General features: G+C 39.0%; 1 protein-coding gene across 5 annotated transcripts in view; it reads left to right on the top strand.

Moving 5' to 3' along the window:
• The window catches only part of MYLK (myosin light chain kinase), a 205,509-nt gene that overhangs the window by 50,381 nt on the left and 131,348 nt on the right, over positions 1-23,780 (top strand). For all 5 annotated transcript variants that reach the window (XM_032693456.1, XM_032693455.1, XM_032693454.1 and 2 more), the window contains one exon: positions 7,986-8,143. In XM_032693456.1, coding sequence (XP_032549347.1) covers positions 7,986-8,143 — 158 coding nt within the window. The remainder of the gene's footprint in view (positions 1-7,985; positions 8,144-23,780) is intronic.

The raw sequence follows: 23,780 nt of genomic DNA, 5'->3' as shown, positions 1-23,780 counted from the left end.
TTTGCCATCTGGGTTTCCCTCTGACTTTAATTTGCTGCTATAAAATAATTGTTAGGTATGGATGCTGTACTGAACCTGTCCAATGCACATCACATGTAGTTATTCATATTTCTTCTAAGATAACAGCTGCAAAGGACTTGTGTTTCCTGTGATCTCTCCTGATTTACTGCTTTTTAATCTGATGTTTCAAATTAAACATGCAAGGTTTTGAGTCTTAAAATGTGATTGCATTCTTTTAAGACACATGTTCAACTGCTTTGTAATGGGCATGTTCTTTCTTAAAATGTAATGCTCAGTGGTTTTGGAATAATAGAATAATGTAGTGTGTCTGTTTATAAAGAAGATGATTCTATGTTCTCAAAAGTATACAATCATTTCTCACTCTTGTATGTATTTCCACACCCTTCCTTGTATTCAAAATACCTTCTGCAGCTACTTTAGTGTATCAATAAACCTTTAAGGTGCAGTTGTTCAAGGGCACATACCAGGGCCATGTTGGATGTTCTGTTGCAGCAACATGACTACTGAGAGTAGGTGAAGTTGGATATCTGTATAGATCCAGTGAGCCTGGTGTCTTTAGTATCCTAAAGAGCTCAGATAAACTGAGGAAAATTACAAGATGTTTACAACTGTGTGTATCTGGAAGAAAGTCTCATCATTGTTAGTGATTTTTTTTGCTGGGCAGCGCAGACACCTATAAAGGGCATCATTTTCCTTTAAAAGGATATGTGTGATTTTTCATTTTTTTTTTTTTCTTATAGGATTTATATAAATAGAGGTTTTGACTTCCATCCTTCTTCTTCTCTAGTAAACCTGTCTTTAAACAAATATAGGTCATTAACATTATCTTGAGATATTCTTTTACATAAGATCAGGATGAAATTCTTCACTCATCCATGTTATTGTACCGTGGAAACCATTTCAGGTTAAAGTCCATGCTGCATTAGTTATGCAAATATAATAAAAGCACAAAATTTGTTGATTAGAGAAATAGATGTTCTTCTTACATCTCTCCACTAAAAATAATTAGGTTCTGTGTCACCTAAACTGTATGACAATATTTTTTAGTGACTTTTAGAGACTTGTCAGCTGAATATTAGTTACGAAGTTTGTTCTCAGTCCCACCAGGTCAGCCACTTTTACAGTAGCCACTGTGGTGATTTGCATATTCAACAAAAATTAATGAACTGAGCATCACAGAAGCCCTGGAAGAGTGCATAGAAATAGCTGTCCTTCTTGCAAAGATACAAAAGGCACACAGTAAACTAAAGGAAATCTGCCCCAAAACACCTTTAATCTCCTCCTATCTCTAACAGTGTTGGCCAAACTCCTAGAAGATATCATACATTGCTACTTAAAAAAATGACCTTCATTTCAGAAACCTCCTACTATACTTCATAGGTCAAACTCTGTATCAGAATTTCACATGCAGCTACATTTTCTTTGGAACTTAATGGCATTTCAGCCTTTGAAGCATCCTGGAGAACATAATTATTCCGGAATGAAACACATGGGCTGCAATAGTATTTTGTTAAAATCAGCACCTGGAACAGTTTGAACCTGTATTTTCCTTTTTCTGTGTACAAGCAAGATCCTTGCTAATGCAGGGCCTCGTGGCTGATGTGCCAAATGTGGGATTCAAGGCACTGAAATGATGGGATTTGCTTGCTTCTGGGAAAATCTTTGACGTGATCATCACAAATCAAAGTGTAACTTAGTTTGGAGTTCTTCTGCTGTCACTTTACTGAGTCTAAGCTTTAGCACAAGCTGCAAGTTGATCTGTAATTCCCATTTGTGTGGGTCAGTTATGCAAATGCATGTTGTGGGAACAAAACCAGGAATTTTACATGCATGGTGTTGCCAGAATTTAAGCTTGCAAAATTTTTGGATCATGGGGTTGTGCATGAAGATTTGGCATCTGGTCCTGTTCCTACTGCCATGTCTAATAGCAGCTATCAAATTTTACTGGGAAAAGGGCAGGACAATTAGGAGTCTGGGTTGAAAATGCCTTGCAATTTCTTTTTTTTACAAGAGGACCTTCCTAGAAACTTTTCTAGAAACTATCTTTCAGAACAAGAAGGATATTGATGATCATTTGTGGATGAGATAACAGAGGAAGAATCCCCAACCAAGTCAGGACTGATAGAAAATCTCACTTGCTCCTATAGTGTCAGGACACATTCTGAAGTTCTGCTTTGACCAGAGCACTTAGTGAGACCTACAAATAGCAGAGCACAAGCAATCTGAATATCACAAAAGTATGACTTGTGGACAGCACCCTATTGTCCCTTAGAAAAGGAAAATATCTATTTCTCTTGTGTTAATAGTGTTGCCAGTTCAAATTAGTCCTATTTGCAACATCTTGTTGTGTTCAAATTCCTTCACCAGAGCACCAGTGTGACTATGGTTGATGATACAAGTCCCTCACTACTTGTTCCAGCTTCCAGCCTCTTCCCATCTCCTAAACTAACACTTGAACTCACCACCTTTACTGATCCTTTACTGTTTATTGTTCTTCCTACATGCTGTTTCTTGGGTACCAGTAGCTGACAGGAGGCAGGATGCTTCCTTGTCTAGTCTTGTGGGGCAAGACTGAAAAGGTAGTCACAAGTTATATGGCCCCAAAAATTCATGTCTGTAGTCTTGTGGAGAATGTGTTAAGTTTTAGACTTGTATAGAAGCGTGGTAACCACATGTTAGTCCTTGTGCATACTAGTCCTGTGGTAAAGGAAGAAGCTTTAGGAAAGGAAATAAGGTGTGTGAGAAGGGGGAGCTGTCAAGCAGGTTTAGAACTGAAAGAAACTTTTACATGCTGAATGTTTTGAAGCATAAGGTATAGCATTTAGTCTCTAACAAAACCGAGTTCAGTGATCTGCATAAGAGAGTAAATTTTACATAAAGTTTTAAAATATGTGCCTTTTGAAAACATCCCTATTTGATTTATAAAAAAAGAAAGGTATAATGAGATCCAGCTTCCTGTAAGTTTATGGTAATTTTGTGCCTTTTGCTAGTCGGGCTATTTATGTGGCCCTTTACTGTAGCCTGACTCCCACCCTCTAATATAGTTATCCTCAAAGCAGTTCTTTGTGGTAAGGAAGCACAATAATCCCCACTTTACAAATGGGGAGCTATGGCAAAAGAGAGGCTTAGTGACTCGCCTGAGGTCATGCAGGCAGCCCATTATGGAGCAGGGAATTCAACTAGGACTCCCAAACAGCAGACAAATGCTCCAACCCCAGGCTGTCTGTCCTTTTGCTCCTATATTTAAAGCCCTCAAAAGGTTGTATCCAGATTTCAGAGATGGTTCAGGGGCTATTGAATCCAGTCTGACTAAAATAACAGAATAGCTGGACCAAGTGAAAATGTGCTGCTTAGTGTAGAGCTGCAATATCAGTAAGTCAAATAAAGGTTTTTCCACTGGCAGCTCTGGTTTCCTCTCACTTGCCTGAGCTTGCTCTCTCATACACACACATGCACTCTCTGCAACTCATTTTTCTTCTGCCTCGGAGGAAGGACTTGGTAAAAGGAAATTGGTATAATTAAATGGTTATGTAGGAAGCTGATGGTAAGTATTGACTTATATAAAATAAGTACAGGAGAAAAAAACTATGAGGTGGATTTCTTAGTGTTTGCTTTTTTGGGTTTATTTTTGTGAGCAGAGTATTGAGTGACAGAGATTTGTTCCCAGTAGAAAATGCTTGAAACACATTAGTCTGCTTTGGTATTAGAAAGATTAGAGGGCACATTGTGAGAATTTGTAAGGACTTATGTGCTTTTTAGAAAGGATTAAGAATAAAAAAAATTCCAGATTAGAAATGCTGTCTAACCACATCCCTACCCTACAAGCCAACATTTGCATGGTGGGTTTCTCTTATGTTTTATACCACAATGTTTTTGTTGCAGCTTCAGTTACAGTTGGTTTTGTTTAAAGACCAGAGTCTAGGTGCACACAACACGTGAAATGAAATGTTAGGAGTTCATGTAGCATCCTTGAAACCTTATTCAGTAGCAGGTTTGAAATACATAAGAAAAAGATTTTAAGGATATCCTCATTCTATAGATTTGCTTAAATAAAAGGAAAAAAATCAGGTACATTCCATGGCTTTTAAGTATCTGCTTTCTTCCTGTCTACCAACTTGCAAGCTTGAACAAGATTTGTTCGCTGGAACGTTATTGCTTTAAAATATTTTCACATGGTAGTTCCATAGTAACACCAAACTGTACAACATGGAACTAAGTTATTTATTTGGGAACAGAATTGTTAAACATCCTCTAAGCTGAAAAAGGATACTTCCTAATTATTTACTAGAAGCATCCTCAGCGTACATAGCTAATTAAAGTCAGACTGCTAAATGTGGATAATTAGAAGCTTATGTTGCTCGAAAACTACTTGTGCTGACTTGAGCTATTATTGAATTTGTAAATTCAATCCTGTTTAGACACTTTATTTAGAAAAAACATAAATCTGTGCAAGATGTGCTTATGGAAAAGACTAGCTATTTCTTCATTTTATACTTTACAGTCTCACTCTATTACACATCAATTTGTTGATAGTTTTTGGCATTTTACCAATATGTAATAGAAATGTAACCTGACCAGTAATGGTGGCTTAATTGTTCAGGAATTTTTTTCTTTCTTTCTTTCTACTTCCTTTTCTACTTCTTTTTTTTTTTTTTTTAATTTCATTTTGTGTAGGGCTTGGAGTTGGGCTTTAGCCACAGGACTGTTTGTCCAATGCAGTCCAGACACTGGAGCCCAGTGATGCCTGGAAGATGAGCATACGTTGGATACAGTGTATTTTCCAGGTGTGTGCTGGTGGCTGTTTCAGGTATTTGGTGAATTTGGCCTTGGACCATAGCCAGGTTTCTGTGGGTAAGGAGGTTTCATAGTCACCCTGTGTAAGCAGTGCACTGCATCTAAGGACAGATACTTGAGCATTTGGTCCCTATAGAAGTCCTGTGAGCATCTGCAGTGCATGGAATTTTCTCTCTTGCTTGTTTCAGACATTACAATGGCACTGACCAAAATGGAGTTCCATTTGTATGGATGAATATCAAGTTTGACTTGGGTTCTGAATGTTGACTGTTGCGTTTTGTTTTCAATTTCACTACCCTTACAAGGCTATTTTTAAAACAACATTTAGGTGGTACATGCTTTTTCTGATGTTGTTTCAGTCTTGTAAACACTCTGCAAAGTTGATACAGATGCATGGGGAAGGGTATGTTTTGTTACTGGCCTCTTATGGCTTACAACTTCACTGCAATATAGTTTGTGTTGCATTACAGTGTCTGCTGACAGGAGAAGATTTTCATAGCATCCACATTATACCTTACACGCTATTGTCACTGCTGGTGATCAGAAAATTTTATTGCAGTTTTGTACTGCCAGATTGATTTGTTGTTTAAGAGTTTCACAGCTAGAAAGACATTGCACATATTGGCATTTGTAGGCTGTGGAAAGGTGTATCTTAGCAGAGGAGAAGGACAAGTGGGAAGAAAAAGTCAAGACAGTGTTTAGCTGAGCATGTTGAAAAGTGATCATCTGTGGAAAAGGATATAAAAAAAAGAAAATTAGAAATAAACTTTAAAATGGGATTTAGGCCAATTCAGAAGAGGCAAGAAGATAGAAAATTATCAGCATCTATACTAAGAGGGAAAAAAGACCACAATAGATACTTATGGTGATTTGGGAAATGTTTGGTCTTAATATGTAAAGAAAAATAAATTTCAGAAATGTGCTGGCAAATATGAACTCCTTATGCAGCAGTTTACAGCTGTGTAATTAACTGAAAGTCCGCTGGGATAAACTGTGGTTTTAGCTGAATGGAGAACTGAATTTGGAGTCTTGTCCTTAATGAAAGAACAATTAATTGAATGAGTCATTCTCTCTCTTTTTCAGCAAATTGTTGTTTATTACAGTGACTATAGCTGTGAGAAACTGTCACTCTGTGTCCCTTCAGGTGCTAAGTACATTTCTTAGAAGAGAAGCGAGCCTTTGATTTCACCTCTTGTCTCCAGAATACAATCAGTTACTTCCTTATTTACATGATATTGTGATTTCATACAGTTCTTTGATAAGTTAAGGTAAAAAAATAGAATTGTTTTGTTTTGTTTTCTGTTTGTGAGTTGCTTATACTGGAAAGGGAGACATGCTGTGCTCTCAAGTGACTGAGTGCTAGTACAGACATTCACTGCAAGATTAACTCTCATGTAGATGAAGGCAGAATTTCTCAGTTTAAAGCTTTGGATCAAGGTTAAGGAAATCATCTTCATTTCATTTCTGTATTGGTCTCAGCAATTCAAATACTAGAAACATTAGAGGATTTTCTGGGGAATTTGATGTTGATATACAGAAATGCTAAGAGAGCATTGTGCCAGAAGAAACCTGAAGTCCACATTGTCTGGGTTCTTATGAATGAAGAAGGAGATTTCAAGCATTTTTTTTAAATCTGTGTGCATACATAATTTAACTGATATCTTGGAAGGATTTGCCTTCTAAACTATAGTTCCTGACAACTGCATACTGCAAATCATAAAGCCATGCTTCCCTCGCCTTAGAATAAAACACCTTCTGGAGGTGCCTCTATCTCTCTGTTGGCTGTGAGAGAGGCAAAACTTCTAACTCAGATTAAAAATCTAACTTTTAGACTACCTTCCATGAGAGAAGCTGCCCTCTGTTTTCAAAAAGTGTAGAGGTGTTTCTGTTTGTTTAAGGAGCATGTCAGGTATGTGATGTGGAAAACTACATTCTCAGACTGGGTTTGCAGGTGCTTGCTTGTGACACTGGAGTGTAAGTCCTATTTAGAAATGAATGAGTTTTCTGTTCCCCTGCTCCCCAAACAGCTGCAGCCTGTCCTAAGGAAAGTATCCTTCATACAGTCAGGAATAATGTGGCCTCAGTTTAATTGATTTTTCTCTTGTTCAAATTGAAGTTTCAGTGTTTACTCAGGTATTGTTTATTGCAACTTTCACCAGAATCAGATGAATAAATATATATTCTGTCATGGTTTGGTGTGTATGGCAGAGGATTATGACTGGAAGCCCAGTGTTTTTCATTGGTTTAACATGACCTATTAGTGGGTCAAGACATTTCCCAGGAGTTTTTTTTTGTTAAACTTGTCTATTAAATAGAAATTTTACAGTGGGGCTTCTAATTTACATAGATGATTCAAGGAATTAGAACTAGGGTCAGCTACTACTTTTTTTCCTGGAAAACATTAAATTTTACCTTTAAAAATAGAATAATTTTTGCTTTTTGTTTGGAAGGATGAACTGTGCAGCAGAAGAATTACCTCTGAGGCACGTATCTGTAAATAGATCTCTAAAAGGCCATTCTTATAGCATTATGAAATTTGGTCTCCATGCTATTTTACTAGTCTGTGTGCTGTAAGAAGGATTTGCAGCAAAGTAGAGACTTGGAATTTCTGCAAAAGCATTTGTTCGGTACTAGCAGTACTTTGCAGGGAGATATCCAGATATTTCTTAAGATCTTGAAAGCTTGGTATGAAAAATCAGATTTTCCACATTCCCGCTTGCAACTTAAATCCAGTGCAAACAGAGGTCTCTTTATTTCATAAGCACTTGTTTAACACTGGCTCTACTTTTGAGACTTATTGATTTTGGTGTATTCCAGGCCAGGAAAATCAAAGTCACGTTGTGAAAATATCCTCCTGAAATAAGTTATTACCTTTTAATGCAGTCGTAAAGGATGACTTTTTGGTTAAGGCTCTGGCCTGGAACATGCGAGTTCAAGCTGAGTTCGCCTCAAGACTGTGACCCTGACCACAACTGTAGCCACACCAGGCAATCTTCCTGGGTCTCGGTTCCCCTCCCAAAAATTCACACCTGTTACCTTAGGCTGATGACTCCTGCTGTGTATACAAATACAGCACAGATACAGAACATCTGCCTGCCCCTCGTCTGATTCTTAGCTGTTTGTAGTTAAACATCACAGCTTTTGTACTACCACTTGTTTCTCTTTTACAGTCCACATCATGGGGGACGTGAAACTGGTGACATCTACTCGAGTCTCCAAAACCTCCCTGACACTCAGCCCCCCTGTCCCTGCTGAAGCACCAGCATTTACTCTTCCTCCTCGGAATATCCGAGTGCAGCTGGGAGCCACTGCAAGATTCGAGGGGAAGGTAAGAAACAGATGGTAGAAGGCTTCTCCTTTTGGTTTTGCCCTTTCCTGAAGCTGACTGGTAGACTGTAAAGACAGTGAAGTTGCCTCTGCAACACAGGACCTTTACTCAAGGAGAATACATGGTGTTTACCCTCCTGAGGGGGCAGTTTCTGTGTAGAGGAGGGTGTTCCAAAACCTGAGTATGTGCTAAGTATGACCTCGTTTAGCATGCCAGGCTCTGAATTTATTATCAGTGGAAAACTGCTTCGAGGGCTGTCTCTAATCAGCATGTTCTCCTCCCACAATTCTACATATTCTCTTACTGCATATTCACACTCCTGCATCCTGAATCTGCCTGGTCATGGAGCTTCATGTGTGACACAAATCTAACCCTGCCACAGCATGTTCTTCCCAGCAAGGCTAGGAGTCTGTAACCAGTGTTGTGACAGTTTTGTATCTGCACCACCTGCCACAAATGTTGCTAATCTGAAAGCATAAAGAACATTTTCAGAGGAAAGATTGATTTGTCCAAGAAAACTTGTTAACCCAAAGGGTTGGTGAGCAGTGGGCTGTGTGTCCCAGGTTTACCCCTTCCCTCATGTTTGGGACATTGAACTGTGCTTCCTGGCATCCATATTTCTTTAATGTGTCAATCCTGTTACGTACTCTTGCTTGTTTTAGGTATCTTCCTTTCTCTTCTCTTATCCCAATTCTTTTTCCTGGAGCTGTTAGTTTTCCCTCCCAGTCCTTTCAGCTTCCTTCTGTTCATGTCACACTCTGATTGCATGCTGACAGCTATGTCATCAAACTGACCACACTTTTAATCTTTGAAGTGGTGGGACTTGTCTGACGGGGGCAGGAAACTGCAACTTTACTGTAACAAAAGCAAGGGCCAAGAAGGAATTTGGGAAATTCATAACTTCTGAAACTCTAACTTAAACAGAGGGCCAGTAGAGGGCATCTGATATTTATCTTATTTGTTTATGTAAGAGCAGGCCAGGAACTGGGATTTTTCAACAGGAACCACATAGAAAAACAGGTTTTGGAGTGTATATGAATTTTAAGTGCAAAAGCAAAACTCAGAAATAGTTATTGGATTTGATTTTTGAAGAAAAGTTGGCATTTATTATAGATGGTAAAATTCAATGAAAGTGTTTGAAACAAAGAACAGGTTTTTAACCAAACCTTCAGTAATTTATTCTTTAAAAAAAACCCACTTACTTTTAGTGTGATTTTAAGGCACCACTCAGAAACTCTTTGTGTGTATGACATTGGGCAGTCCCAACGAGCATTTCCTTTCTTACTGGTTTTATTCTTTTTTTTTCTTCCCATCATTGTTTCACTTTGATGCAAACACAGTGAGAAAATGGCAACGTGTTTCTGCTTTATGCCTGTGACACCTGTGCCACAATGCTGTTCTAATTCCAACTGATTCTTCCAGACAACACTGCAACTGGCAATAACAGTGCAATCAAAGCTGAAGCATGTGCTAAGATTTGGGTTTACATTTCACATGTTTCCTAATTAAAAGCTCAGGTGGGATATTTCCAGCTTTTATTGCACTCCACAGAGTTTTTATTATTAAGTCAAATGGAAACAATTGTAAAATATAATGACCTACAAGCTAGAGTGCCATCACTGCTTTGCATTTTTTTTTAGATCTGGTTTTAAAGTGTTAATTTTCCAGGAATACTTATCCCCTTTTTAAAGCCACTTTGAAGGCTGGAAGAGTAAAGTCTGAGGAGATTTTTTTAGTAGATGGAAAGAAATACACAAATTCAATACTAATTAAACTGTCAAGTTGAATTTCCTTGAAGGAACAAAACTTTGATTGAAGTCCTGGGTTAGACCTGCTTTATGAAAATCTAAATTTATCTCTTCTGCCAGTTTGGTATATGAGCATGGCCAAAACCTTTAATTTTCCATTCTTAAAATGGGGGTGACAGCATTAGTATTTTGTTTGAGGTCTTAGTCTAGTAACATGAGCAAGGTGAGGGGGAAGGCAAGTCCAGTTTGGAAGGATACTCTCACTTAATAGCTGCAGCTGCTGAGCTTCTGTCATCTGGCTCCATCTTCAACTGGTTAGTACAGTGTTGCTTCTTCTATCACTTTAGTGTTTCAGAGGTTCAGAAGAACAGTGGACCTGTTCAGAAGAACAGTTTCAGAGGGACAATCTTAACAAAAACAATTCATTAAGATTTAGTAATAGAAGTTACTCAACATACTTAGTTTTTTCTATCCTGGAAAATAGGCTACATAGATGTTATGATGGGTTGTTGGAGTGTAAATATTAAACCAGACTCAGGCGAAAGGAAAATAAAAAGTTTTAAAAATGGCTAGACAGGAGCTTTTCTTCAAAGAGTTCCTCTGCAGTGGAATTGATCTTATCAGAAAGAATAAACATTTTGAGAATCCAAGACAGGATATAAATCTGATATTGTGGTGATCCTGTATTCTCATTAAGTGAACAAGGAAGAGAGGGCCCCAGAATTAAACTTTTTGGTTTTCTTTCCATCAACATGTAAGATAAGTTGTGTGAAATGGCAATTCAAGATCAAGGGGAGTGCAGAAATTGAGAAATAGCCCCAAAACATAGGAGGTAGAAAGGAACTGGAGTTGCCTTTAATGCCTTTTTCTCTTCCTCCTGTTACCACCCTGGTTTTCTTACTAAAATCTCAGGAAGTTTATCTACATCTGATTGCAGATCTCAGTTTTCCAGTGTGACCTCAGCATAAAAGTTAAATCATCATTTTTCACAAGTATGAGTATGATTTTGGCCTGGAGCACAAACTGAGGGGTAGAAACACTTAGTAAGGCAAAGGCAAGTTACCTTCTCTAGATGCTCCCCAAATATCTGCTGCATGGACACCTCAGTTGTTCACCACTAAATTGCTGAGGTGATTTTTAGGGAAACCATTCCAGATTATTATGAAATTGTGTTATGTGTTCTCAATTCCTTAGGACTTGATTGATGTGCTGTTCTTAACTGCACATCATGTGTGAGGTGAACAGCTCAGGATAGTAATTCATGCCTCGTGTTAAGGCATCATAGTTTGTCTGTCAGAACCTTTAAGAAATTCCTGGAAAAGGAGAGCAGGCCAAAATGTTACCAGATTTTGTTTTAAGATGCTTCTTTCTCTGTTGTATTAAACACTAGAATATTTATCAATGCTTTGCCATCTTAAATTGTGATTGTATATCTTAATCTTTCTATTTCTTCCGAACACTACTGGATTTATAATGCTGAATGGCATGGTAATGAAGGAGATTCCTTCCTTTGTAGCAAATATCATGGGGGTTTCTGTGGGAATTGTCACATGAGAGGATGGGAAAATCTTTTTCAGCCCATAGCACTTAAATAAGCATCTGTAAATTGTCAGAGAAGGTGGTATTTTGATGCTGCTGGTAACATTTGATCAATTTGTAATCCAAGCAGAGTATCCTATCAAAGTCTTTGGGTGTTCCTAAATTTTACTTTCTGAATTGGGCAGGATAGTTAATTAGGACACAGAGCACATTACTATGCTGACCTACAAGTACAAGGTCATCACCCATGTATTTAGTTTAAAATTTAATTTGTTTCGGTGTCTCTCACGTTCTGAAACTCAGCTGCACTATTGCATAGCAAGGGTTAAAAACATCACAGGAGATCAATAAGGATGTAATAGTTTAATTGTACTCACTGTCAAATGAAACAAAGCTTTTAAACATCTTGGTGAGTTTCACTAGCTTTTCTAACTCTCATGGGGATGGCAAACATACAGTAATGTAAGTGCTGGGCAGAAGCCCCTCGAAAGATTTTTCACTGGAATTTGCAAATCTGCACAATTTTCTTTTCTTATGATGGGCAGAAGGTGGCCACAGATTTCCACAATGTTGCATGTTTTAGTGCCTACCTGATTTTATTATCCTGTTTACTGGTCTTTCAGAGACTAGAGTTTCAGTGACTTAAGACTGCAGCCTGTCTTATGTCTGAAACTCCATCCTTTTTGAGAAGACCTCCTCCTTCATATTTAGAAATTTGACTTATAAATATTGGCCAGCTTTATCCAGCTGTAAGTTCCCACTGTAACTGTTAGAGGGGAAGATACATCTCCACTACAGAACTGAGCAGTTATTTAAATGTTGCAGGTTGGACTGACTCCAGCACGGCTCTGCTCCGTGACTGCCCACATAAGGAGTCAACTCTCATCCACATTTCCCTAGTTCATGTTAAATTCTGTACAGAAAAATACTTAATGCATGCAGGTTTCTGCAGCAAACTGTTGGAGAAGCTGAGAACAAAAAATGAGAATCTTTAGCGTTCTGTAACCACTGAACCACTTTCATATGATCTTTCATAGAAACATAGAATTATAGAATGGCTTGGGTTGGAAAGGACCTTGAAGATCATCTTCCCCCCCCAATTTAAACTTTGGTTCTGAGACCAATACAATAGTCTGCAGCAGGGGTTTTGCCTTAAAAAATAATAAAATGAAGGTGGTTGACCAAAACAAGTATTTTTAATTGATAAATGTGTGATTAGATGCCTGCACAGAATTTTGCTGAACTTAGGCAGCAATAGAGTCACTACATAAAAACTATAGCATCAATACATCTGGTTCTTTATTGTAATGTCACAGAGAGTCAAGCAGTTAAAAATGACAAATCAAAGAACATCAGTTTCCACTTAACCCTTCCCTGTCCAGAGTGATATTAACCTCTGCATTTGATTGCAGCAAGCACTTAACCTGCCTTGGTATAATTTTTGAGAGTAATATTGATGTTCATTTGTTTTATGAGCCTAAAAAATATTTGTGCTACAGCTCTACTTGAGAGGAACAAGCCAAATATCATGCTACAGACCACAGACTGTTTGCCTAGGGGTCAGGAAAGAATTTTTCTCCTTGGACAAAGTGCTGCACACTTGGCAACAGTGAAGTGTGAGTTGTCATTCTGCTTCATGTGAACCATCATACATGGTCCATTGCAGAACCAAGATATTAAGCTACTAAATCTTCTCCTTCCATCCCTCTCCATCTAAGGGAGCTGGATGGTAAATTTTAAGGTGAGCCAGGCCAATGTCAAATCCCACCCTTTTAATGTGCTTTCTGGTTGTTCTTTTACCACCCTGCTGTTGCAACACCCTGTCTGTTTGTTCAAATCACTGAAGTCCAATGATGTGCATCAGTTTGCCAATGTCTGAGTTGCTTTTGCTGCTGCTGATTGCACAGGTACTGTTTGAAATATTCTGCCTGAGAAAATGAGCTGGGATTAGGCAATGGGAAACAAGAGGCACTGGGAAGATCAACAATAATTCTGCCATCTGTTCTGAGATCGAGAGGAGACCTATTTATGTGGTGTATTAAGAGGTAAAGAATAGGGAAGCATTTCAAGAATGAAGAATGTGTTAAAGAGAAACACTCCCACAGTATTTGTAAATTCTTTCAACTGCCTGCTAAAAACTGGAAAAACTTATTTCTAACCATTTTATTTTATTGTGGATGCTGTACCAGCTTTGCATGGCAAAACCTTTGGTATCTTCTCTTAGTTTGGGGCTCAAAGCAGCAATATGTGCTCCATTTCCAAGCCTCAATCAGCAGGCACTCCAGAAGTAAACACTAATTACATTGTAAGCCAAGATTTCAGATGGCAGGAACTGACAGAAGCACATATCATGTCAGAGGAGGATGACATGGCACAAAATCCTTTGTCGTTGGCATGAGATGCTTGCTGTTATAAGACATACTGGGCAGCCAATTGCATGAAGCTGCCAGTAGATTTGGATCTGCACTTTCTGGAGGGGTGCCTGTTCTGACCATCTGAGGAGGAAACCCAGAAAGGACCCATGTTTTCATGGGAGACAGTTGTCTGATGGAAGTGAATGCTGTGGGAAGACTTTTACTGATCTGTAAAACTAACATGCACTGTGATACTCCCAGAAACATGATACAAAATAATGAGGCATGTTTCGAGGGGAAAAGAATTGAAGAAGTTTTCCACTTGACTGGAGATTTTATTTGAGCTTTCTTTCCAAAAACCACTGAGCATTCTTGGGGAAAATGTGGTGCAGTGAGGAGTTACTGAGATATTTTGTATCAGACAGTCATTGGGGTATAGGCAGCTGAAATAAAAAAACCCACAAAAATAAACACAAATCAGGTGGCTCTGAACAGCTTATTGCACATTGTTCTGTTTGGATCTTCTACTGCTATGTCTCCTTCCTTGGTATAATCGACCTCCCATTATATTCATTTACCACAGTGCTGGTTTTTTATCCATACACATGTTCTCATGAGTAATGCATGCATCATCTTATTTGGTCTTATTTTACTGTATAACTCTGTATTGGCATACAGAAACAGTGTCTCAAATGACTTTCAGCTTTACACAAAGCCAAAATGGAAGTGGCTGCTCTGCTGGGAAGAGGTTAAGGTGCCACTCAACATTACTTCCCCACACAGTGTCATTCCAGAATTATTCAAAGTGTACAAGCACCCATGTGTTGACACCCATTTTCCCTGCCTTGCAAATGATATGTCCTTTGGAAAAAAATGCAGGTGTGCAAGCTGCTGCTCAAGAAATTTCTAGGTTTTAGACAGGAATGATGGCCTGTATGCTCCACTTCTCATAAATTGATTTCATACCTGTCTGCCTTTCACCCGTGGCCGTCATAGTTAAACTTAGGGCTTTCCTGGTAGAAGTAATTAAGCATTCCTTGTGTAGTCTTTGTGCAGAGTGTGTGATGATGCTCAAAATTGCTGCACTTAATACACTGTCCCATGCAACCAATCAGTGCATGTGCTGAGGAAACAGCCAATATTTCTGGATGTTTGGCAGCAAAGGTTGGTCAGACCTTTTGCAGAGTTGCTTCAATCCGCCAGGTGTTCAGAAATCCTGGACAATGCTGAATATCCTCAAATTCCACCCAGACAAAATTTCTAAGCCGGAAAGAGGCCATGACTGGGGAACACTGAACGTACAGTATCCCTATTCTGAGTTGCCATTTTTCAGGGTTGATTTTATTCTTTTGTATAATTGATCCTGTTTTCAGTAACCCACTAAACTGTGGGAGAAATGTGCTATTTGCCCCTGTCCCATTTATTACTGTGTTTGCTTTCTGTCTCCTTTCCCACCTTAATTGCTTATCTACAGCCAGCTGGGGACAGGAGTTCTGCTGGTCCATGCAATGGCAGAAAGATTGGCTCCCTATTCTTGGTTGTTGTGGTACTCACTGCTGTAATTAAAGGAACATCAGAAACAATCTAATAATAATGGTAGTAAGAATAATAATATAAGTTTTTTAGAACACTTTAACTAATGTACATATGAAAACAAAGACAATCTTATATTATTTTGTGTAGTATCCACCCAAACCAGTGTTGTTTTAACTGAAGCCAGGCCATGCATTTGTGCTGCTCTTGGTCACCACTTTTTCTTTCATTCTTTACTTTTTCTTCAGTGTGTTTCCAAGTATTTTAGATTTCAAGGTGGAAGCAATTTAAATCACATGATAAGCTGACAAAAAAAATCTGTGTGATTTAACTGCATTTACCTGCCCCCAGTTTGCATTGAGGAAGCCAACAAATTGTTGACTCTGACAAGGGTATTGTAGGTATCTGATTTGTGATCACCTGCTACTGTAATGTATTGTTGTAAAGCATGGGTTTGTGTCAGCTAAAGAGGACAAGAGTGTTTATTTAAGAATTTATCTACAAGGATGTCCCTAAGGTTGATTTTGAAGAACATTTACCTCATTAGTAAGGATTTCTGGACTTGCTATTTTCTATAGTAATTAAACAGAAATCAGGAAAAAAATCTTGAATTACATATTGATGAATTTCCAGAGGAAAAGGAGATATAAAATATTCATATTGTGGTGTAAAGGAGCTTCAGTCTTTTACAAAAATAATGGTGGACTAAATACCGTGACTAATGCTATCACTGTTTAGGCATGATAGCATAATAATGTCTGAAAAAGGAATAGAACAAAATCTAGTGGTTTCCCAAGAGAAAAACAGCTAATCAGCATATCCTAAATAGCTGAACAAAAATATAATCAGAGATTGAGATCATGTGGGTCAGAGTAGAACCAGTCAGTATAATTCTTCTTATTGTTCTTGTCCCATGATGGTTAATCATGAATCTCTCAAATTTCAACAAAGTCTTATGAGGTTCTTCAGTTCTGCTTTTAATTTGAAAAATATCATCATCTTTTCCAGACTAGTCTCCCTTGCTCCTCTGGGTCAGTGCACAAGTCTTTGTTGTGGTCAGTTCCACTGGCAATAAAACTCATCATGTAACATTATGCTTTCTTATTTAAGTAAATGGTCTTAGCAGTACATGAAACATGACTGCAACTTAACATAACGATGTTTTAAATTTGATTTTTTTGGGAATTGTGCATTTCATGGTCATAGTATGTTTAAAGGTTAAAAAAGACCTAGTAAATGGAAGTGTGTGAGTAGCTGACTTTCTTTTCCTTGCCCTGCAATAGCCCATAGTGGTGTGAGAGGGATGAAAAAGTGGGGAAAGTATTTTGGTTGATTTTTTTTTCTTCCAGAAATATGCCCCTATCTTAAATTTTGTTTTTCTAGCTCACCCAATAGGTAGAACAGAATGATTATCATCAGGCAGGCATTTGGCTAACTAGTAATATTTTTGCCTTCTGCCATCATAAGGAAGGCTTAAATTCACTCCAGGCCCTTGTCTCCATCTGGGTGATGAAACCACAAAGGTCAGGGAGGGGCTCAATGCCACCTATAACAATGAGAGCCCCACCTAAAATAGCAAAGTATGCATTTGACTGTCTATAAATGTGTCCCTTAGAATTTGCACCAAATGACACCAGGTCACAATTTTGATGCAGGAAAAGAAGGTAGTCATTAATAGCTAGCAAGCATGATGCATTCAGAATCTCTGCAGAAGGCCACATGTGGAGAAGGTTTATAATCAAAACACATCATTACTCATTGTGGTTTTGCTCAGTCCACACTCATTCCAGCACCTAGACTCCAAAGCTAAAAATTTCTGGTTTTGACATGTTGCTTGGCTCTGTTCACTCATGGATGCAGTATGAAGTTCGGAAACCTACTGGGCAAAACCAGACAACATCATTTTTTTTCCATGTAACATCTGGACTCCCTAGTATCTAAGTGCATGCTGAACAGCAAGAAACATTGCTGTGAATCGTGTACAGCTGAACCCATTAATGAAGGGGAGAAGCCAGTCTGTCTGACAGGGAGCAGGGAGGGCTGGCTGCTCCCCAGAGGAGTGTGAGCCAGGAGCTGAGGAGGAGCCACACACGGGCTGTGCCATCACCAGCTGGGCACAGTCCCACAGGCTCTGCACACAGCAGGCAGTGCCATGGGCTCTGACAGGGTCTACTGATGGTCCCAGACATGGCAAGCAATGAACTGGGTTCAGGATTCTGAAAGCAGATACAGTCAGGAGCAAAAGTAGGCAAGGCCAGATTGTCCTTCCATAGGTGCCCAGTTCAGCTTTTAGTGTTCAGTCTGTAAGACATTATCTGGTTACTGGAGGTTTCTGCATTTCTAGCAAGGGCCTGAAACAGCACCTGATTTTGTACCTGAGTTGCCAAGAGCTCATTGTTCAGTGTAGCTGGGGTACAAACCTGCCTTCATCAAGATTTTTAAGCCAAAAGTCAGCTTTGAGCCAGTTCATAGTTCAGCATCCCATGTGAATACATATCTCTGTGTTCTTCTCTTATGTTGGGGAAATAACCTTTGGAAGAGGAAAGATGTTGATGTGTTGGGGTAGTGCATGATGAGGGAGACACTGCTACTCCTATTGCAGTCAGAGATTACATGTCAAAGCTCTCTGCACTAGCTGGAGCCAGAAAATCAAGGCATTCCACTGATGGGAATGTCCCTGAGGTGACTCTTCCAGCATAAGGGCTTGGAATTGCTTGCCTAAATGTATTAGCTTTATTCTTCTAGGAGACCTGACAACCAAGTTGGGAATTAAATCATGTTTGTTGACTCACAAGTTGGTGACTTGACCTCTAAGCTAGCCATCCCACATGAAGAATACGTTGTAGTGAGAGTCTAGAGATGATCTAAGCTCTTATGCCTTTATTCTTCACAGGAGTTTTAGGAATAGACATAGTGGAAACCTGGAAATCTTCCATTTTCAAAAAAAGATTCTAGGCTTTCTGGTGATGAAGACAGCTTTATTCTCTGTAAGTCAGTGCGTCGCTGTAAACCTGTAGCCAGACAGAACAAAGCAATTCTTGTCTTCTGAAAATACTATGGCTAAAACTGGTACAAATTCAAAGTCAGCTTTGAATTGTTTTATTGTTTATATGGAGACCTTTGTAATTCAGATGAAGAATGAGGTAAAATGGAAAAATAAGTTGTTTTATGTTTCTTTCTGAATTTTCCTTATTTTTTTGCACCTTTTCAAAATAATGTGGTAAATGTTACTCTATAGAAATAGCATTTATTATAAACACAACGGCTTAGCTTGCTAAAATACTAATTAAAAGCCATACTTCATGCCAAGTGCAATGTATACAAGAACTTTTCATTTGAAGATGTCAGCAATCTCCACACATAGCCCAAAGAAAATAGAGAAACAAAGACTGACAAATTAAATAGTTTTGCTCATGGTTATTTGCCTTTTGGCAACAGAATATTGAGATTATTTCATCCAGCTCTGCACTTTCTCAACTCATGTTGAATCAGAATGGTAATTTTCCTCTAGCTGCATAGTAGAGTCAAATTGGAACTCTGTGGCTTGAGAGTTTGCCATTCTTTCCATGTGCCCCATTATATGCCAGCAAACCTATAGTTATGGTGCATGTATTATTTAAATTGTTTTTGCAAAGCTTAGGATATTAATGTAGTGCACACTGTTTTGTAGAAGGTTTGTAAATTCACCCACACACATGGTAGTACCTGAAATCTAACTAATTTATATCATACTCCCATACTGGTAAACAGAGATAATGAATTATAAATAATTATTAAAAAAAATAAATTGAATAAAGAATTTTTCTGTTCTGTGAACACTCTGGAACAAGACTTCAATATACTTAAGCTTGATTATTTTTGTCTATATGAGTTCTGGTGTTCCCTTATAAAAGAATAACTCAGCAGTTCATCTCTGCAGGGAGGCAAATATAAATATTTCAAAACAAAGTTATGCTAAAAGCCAAGGCACTAGAAGAAAAATTATGATAAAATCTTGGAAATACAGATTAAAGAACTATGGCAAATGGTATTGATTTTTGCTTATTTCATGGTACCACTTAAACAGCCTAATTCAAGTAGAGGCCTAGTGTATGTCTGCGGATGGTATTTAACACATACACAGGCCAGAGTAGAGTTGGATCCTTCTCTGCTGGCCTTCCTAGCTAAAGGAACAGAGGAAATAGTCATTGTTACCTCCTTGACATTTGTGTGGGGTACTGAGACATGGTGAGAGTTATTGGCTTGTGCAAGATCACGCAGATATACATGCTTGGATTCAGAGCTGAACTGTGGTGTTCCAGAGGTTCAATTCCCATCCAGTACCTCAGACACAAATCTATCCTTCTTGGAGATAAATAGCTTCTGATTTTGGAAGAGAAAGTTAAGATTTGCAATAGGTGTGAATATCACAGCTATTTAGGTGACTGCTGATGGACTAAGGGCATCACCTTTTCAATGCCAGAATTAGGTCCTCAGAGTCTTGACACAAAGCTCGTTTGTTGGGATCTGCTAATGGATGGAAGTGTAGACAAAGATTTGTCTGCTCGGGAGACTATTACACAGCCACAGGTTTAATGGAAAACACTGTTGGATTTGTTCAAGCCTCTCAATAGCAATGCCAGCAGCGGCAGTGAAGTGGAGCTCTGTTGAAAGCATAAGCAGAGTAAGCGCTTCTTCCGCAACCCAAACAAATGGAGCTACTTTTGAGTGCGCGTGTGTTTCTCTTACCAAGATCACAGCAATTTCAGTTTTGAGAGAAAGCATTAGAAAGAAAAGGCGAGCCCACAAACTTTCTCTTGAACTCAGCATGTCTATAAATATTTATCCTGAACTGTTGAACTAGAAATTTATAGCCACATCAATTTGTACTTAGTATTTCAGTTAGTGCTTTGAGGGCTTTTCCTTTTAAACAGTTGTTGCTCAGCCCTTCATTTTTATTTTTATTTTAAACACAGCCATTCATATATTGTACTGTCTGAATTACCTCTCCTAAGCTGTTATTAAAAAGTGTATGTGTGTATTTGGGGTATCTACATTCGATATCGTACTGATGGAAGCCTGTTCAATCTAAGGCGTCTGAAGGCCCACACCAAGACCCTAAACCATCTTGTCCGGGAGCTGCTCTATGCTGATGACGCCGCCCTTGTTGCCCACACAGAAGCAGCTCTGCAACGTTTAACATCCTGCTTTGCAGATGCTGCTGAGCTCTTTGGGCTGGAAGTCAGCCTAAAGAAGACAGAAGTTCTCCATCAACCTGCACCTCAGGAAGTCTTCCATCATCCCCATATCACCATTGGCAAATCAGAGCTCAAATCAGTCCAACAGTTTAATTACCTAGGTAGCCTCATCTCCTCAGATGGTAAGATCGACGGAGAGATAGACAACAGGTTGGCAAAGGCATACAGTGCTTTCGGAAAACTCCACAAAAGAGTATGGCGTAATAAACACTTGAAGAAAAGCACAAAGATCAGTGTTTACAAAGCCATAGTGTTGTCTACTCTCTTGTATGGTTCCGAATCATGGGTCATCTACCGCCACCACCTGCGTCTCCTAGAACGCTTCCATCAGCGCTGCCTCCGTACAATCTTAAACATCCACTGGTCAGATTTTGTGACCAATACATCTGTTCTTGAGCAAGCAGCAGTCACAAGTGTAGAGGCCATGCTGATGAGAACACAGCTGCGATGGGCAGGGCACGTCTCCAGGATGAAGGACCACCGCCTCCCTAAGATCTTGCTCTATGGTGAACTTGCCACTGGCTGCCGCAAGAGAGGAGCCCCGAAGAAAAGATTCAAGGACTCCCTGAAACAACATCTCAGCCTTGGCCTTATTGATCACCATAATTGGTCCACTCTGGCCTCAAATCGGGAGGCCTGGAGACACAGCATCCATAACGCTGCGGAAGCCTTTGAGAACACACGCAGGATCACTCTCGAGGAGAAAAGGCAACGCAGGAAGAACCGTGTCTTGCGGAATACACCATCTAAGGAGTCTCTCTGTTGTGCCTTTTGCAACCGGATATGTCTGTCACGTATTGGCCTCATAAGTCACCAACGTGCCTGTAACAAATGTGGATAAAGCCTTCCCAAATCTTCGTTTGCGAAGCTCAGCCATGATGATGATAGATTTTACAGATTATTACAGGATGAAAGACAGTTGCTAATGAGCAGTTGATGTTCCACAATAGGATTTTGTATGGAAGTCTTAATTGTTTAATGCATGGCCATAAGTTGCACATAGTGGAACAAACAGTGCAATGAGAAATGCTAGTTGTCTAATGTATTTAAATCTTCACAATCCAGCATTGCATTTTGTATCTCTTTGTAATCACATCAGTTCTACTTTTTAATGAAGTTTAAAACAAATGGCACTTCTCAGCCCCACCAGGAAGCACTAACAAAGCAGTTCACAGAACTGAGGACAGTTTTTGTAGCCTATCCAGAGCAGAGCCTTTGCCAGCAGCATTCGTCACTCTCAGCAGACAGCCTTTAAATGCACATGCAACTGTGCAGGCAACTCAGCAACAAAGTTTTAGCATTCTCTGTGGCCATAGCCAGGCTCCTGAATTGCAGGAAATAAATCTTGTCTGGTTGGAAGTTGAGGGCATGTTCATTCAGAGCACAGAGTGTTTGTTACCACTTTACATTCCAGATACGGATTGCTGCCCTTAATTATGGTTTTCATAGCTTTAAACATATTTGCCAGTAGCCGTGTGTTTGGGCACAGAATGAAAGCATATATTTTTTCTTTTTTTAATTAATTTTCCACAATGGGTCATGAATACTGTGTGTGCTCATGTAAATTTGTAGAGATTCCTTATCTGTTGATAGCATGTACTGATAGGATGTACTGATATTGAATCCCTAAGAACAACATCCCTAAGCTAGGAAAGTATGAACCTCATTTGTTCAGTGGCATAGTTCCTACAAGAAGACAGGGCCGCTAGTATTCAGTGACATGTAAAATAAATTCACGTCCCATTAAGACAGAAACTTCACATCAGTAAGTTAAAAAAACAGTCTTTCAGTCTTCCAGAAATAATATGCAAAGGAAAAATAATTTTTGCAAGTTTTACTGTGGTCAGTGATGAACATTCTCTTTAGAATAAAAAGAAACAGAGTGGATTGTCGTCTTTAAAAAGTGTCTGCCAATTCAAACCCCAAATATTATTGTTATGAAGGGATTGTTGCTCTGAAAATAATTGATGCTGTTTGGTTGTGCTTCTTTTGTGTGGTATCAACAGAGTCTTTTGACCTGATGCTGTCCCAGTCTCAAGCTGTGGCTCAAAGCATCTGGATTCTGTGATCAGTTTTGTGAGGTAAAACAGCAAATTGTTTACAGTTTCTAAGTGGGGGCATGCACATATTTTGCTAATGACAGAGCAAAATATTGGTGTTCATTTCATCCTGTACTTGTTCAGGGGGCTTCCTTGTGCTGATGCTTGGTCTAAACAACCACTGTCCACCTTTCTGAATTGTTATTGAATGAAGGATGAATGAAGGATTCACAACTGAAAGTAAAAATGTGCATCAAGTCTTAAAAGCTAAGCTTTTGGTGGTGGGAAGAGGGGAGACAACTTCCCAAAAATTTATTATTATTGTGTTAAACTGTTTTATGTTTCAATCCTCTACTGCTGCCAAATGAAATTTATGAACAAAAGTAGTGGCAAACACAGGAAATGAGGCTGTCCTGTTGAACTGGAAATGAATGAACTGCTCCTGTTCTGAAACCTCTTGCAACACAGTGAAACTCTGGTCTGATTTCTCAAAATCCTGTAGCAAAGATTGCTGCTGCTCTGAAATGAGCACTGGTCCTACCAGGAAACTTCTGAAATTCTCCTAAACTCATGGCTACTGACTTAAAGCAGCTGCTTCATTTAGTAATATTTCATAGACATCTTGAGTCAGAATCCCCAGAGCTGTGAGGATAGGGCAAGAGAGCAAGAGAGCAAATTTTATGGGGCTTAGTGGGCTGTGTGGAACAACTAGCAAGAACCTTATTTCCATTCTGCAGCCACAGTTTTTTCCCTTTGAACTCCTTTCCATCCTTACAGCATAATCCTAAGTGACCCTTAACCATGCACTTAGGTCAGCTATTTCTTTGCAATTTTCTAGCATTTTAAGCTACTCAGGACCTCACAAAATTTATCACTTTTTAAAAGTTGGTCCATGGAAAGAAAGCGGGAAGAAAGCTTCATCTTTGTAGTTTGCCTTATTTTTTTGCTTTGAGGAGAGACGCAGAACCAGAGAACATTCTCATTAAAATTGATGAGAGTTTCATCTAAGAGAGGGTTTCTAAGTTTATATTCCATGTTTTGTAGAGAGCTCTTGTGCTTGCCCTTGCCTTTCAAATCTTTTTTGGCCCATACATGTGGCATCATTGAAGTTATTGAGGGCTGACAGAGCCGTATCTTAGTAAGTTGCTCACATTCTGCTGTGGCAGTGACTTAATTCTATTATTTGT

This window comes from Chiroxiphia lanceolata, chromosome 7 (assembly GCF_009829145.1).
Source record: "Chiroxiphia lanceolata isolate bChiLan1 chromosome 7, bChiLan1.pri, whole genome shotgun sequence".
Lineage (NCBI taxonomy): Eukaryota > Metazoa > Chordata > Aves > Passeriformes > Pipridae > Chiroxiphia > Chiroxiphia lanceolata.
This window is presented reverse-complemented; position numbering and strand designations above follow the sequence as displayed.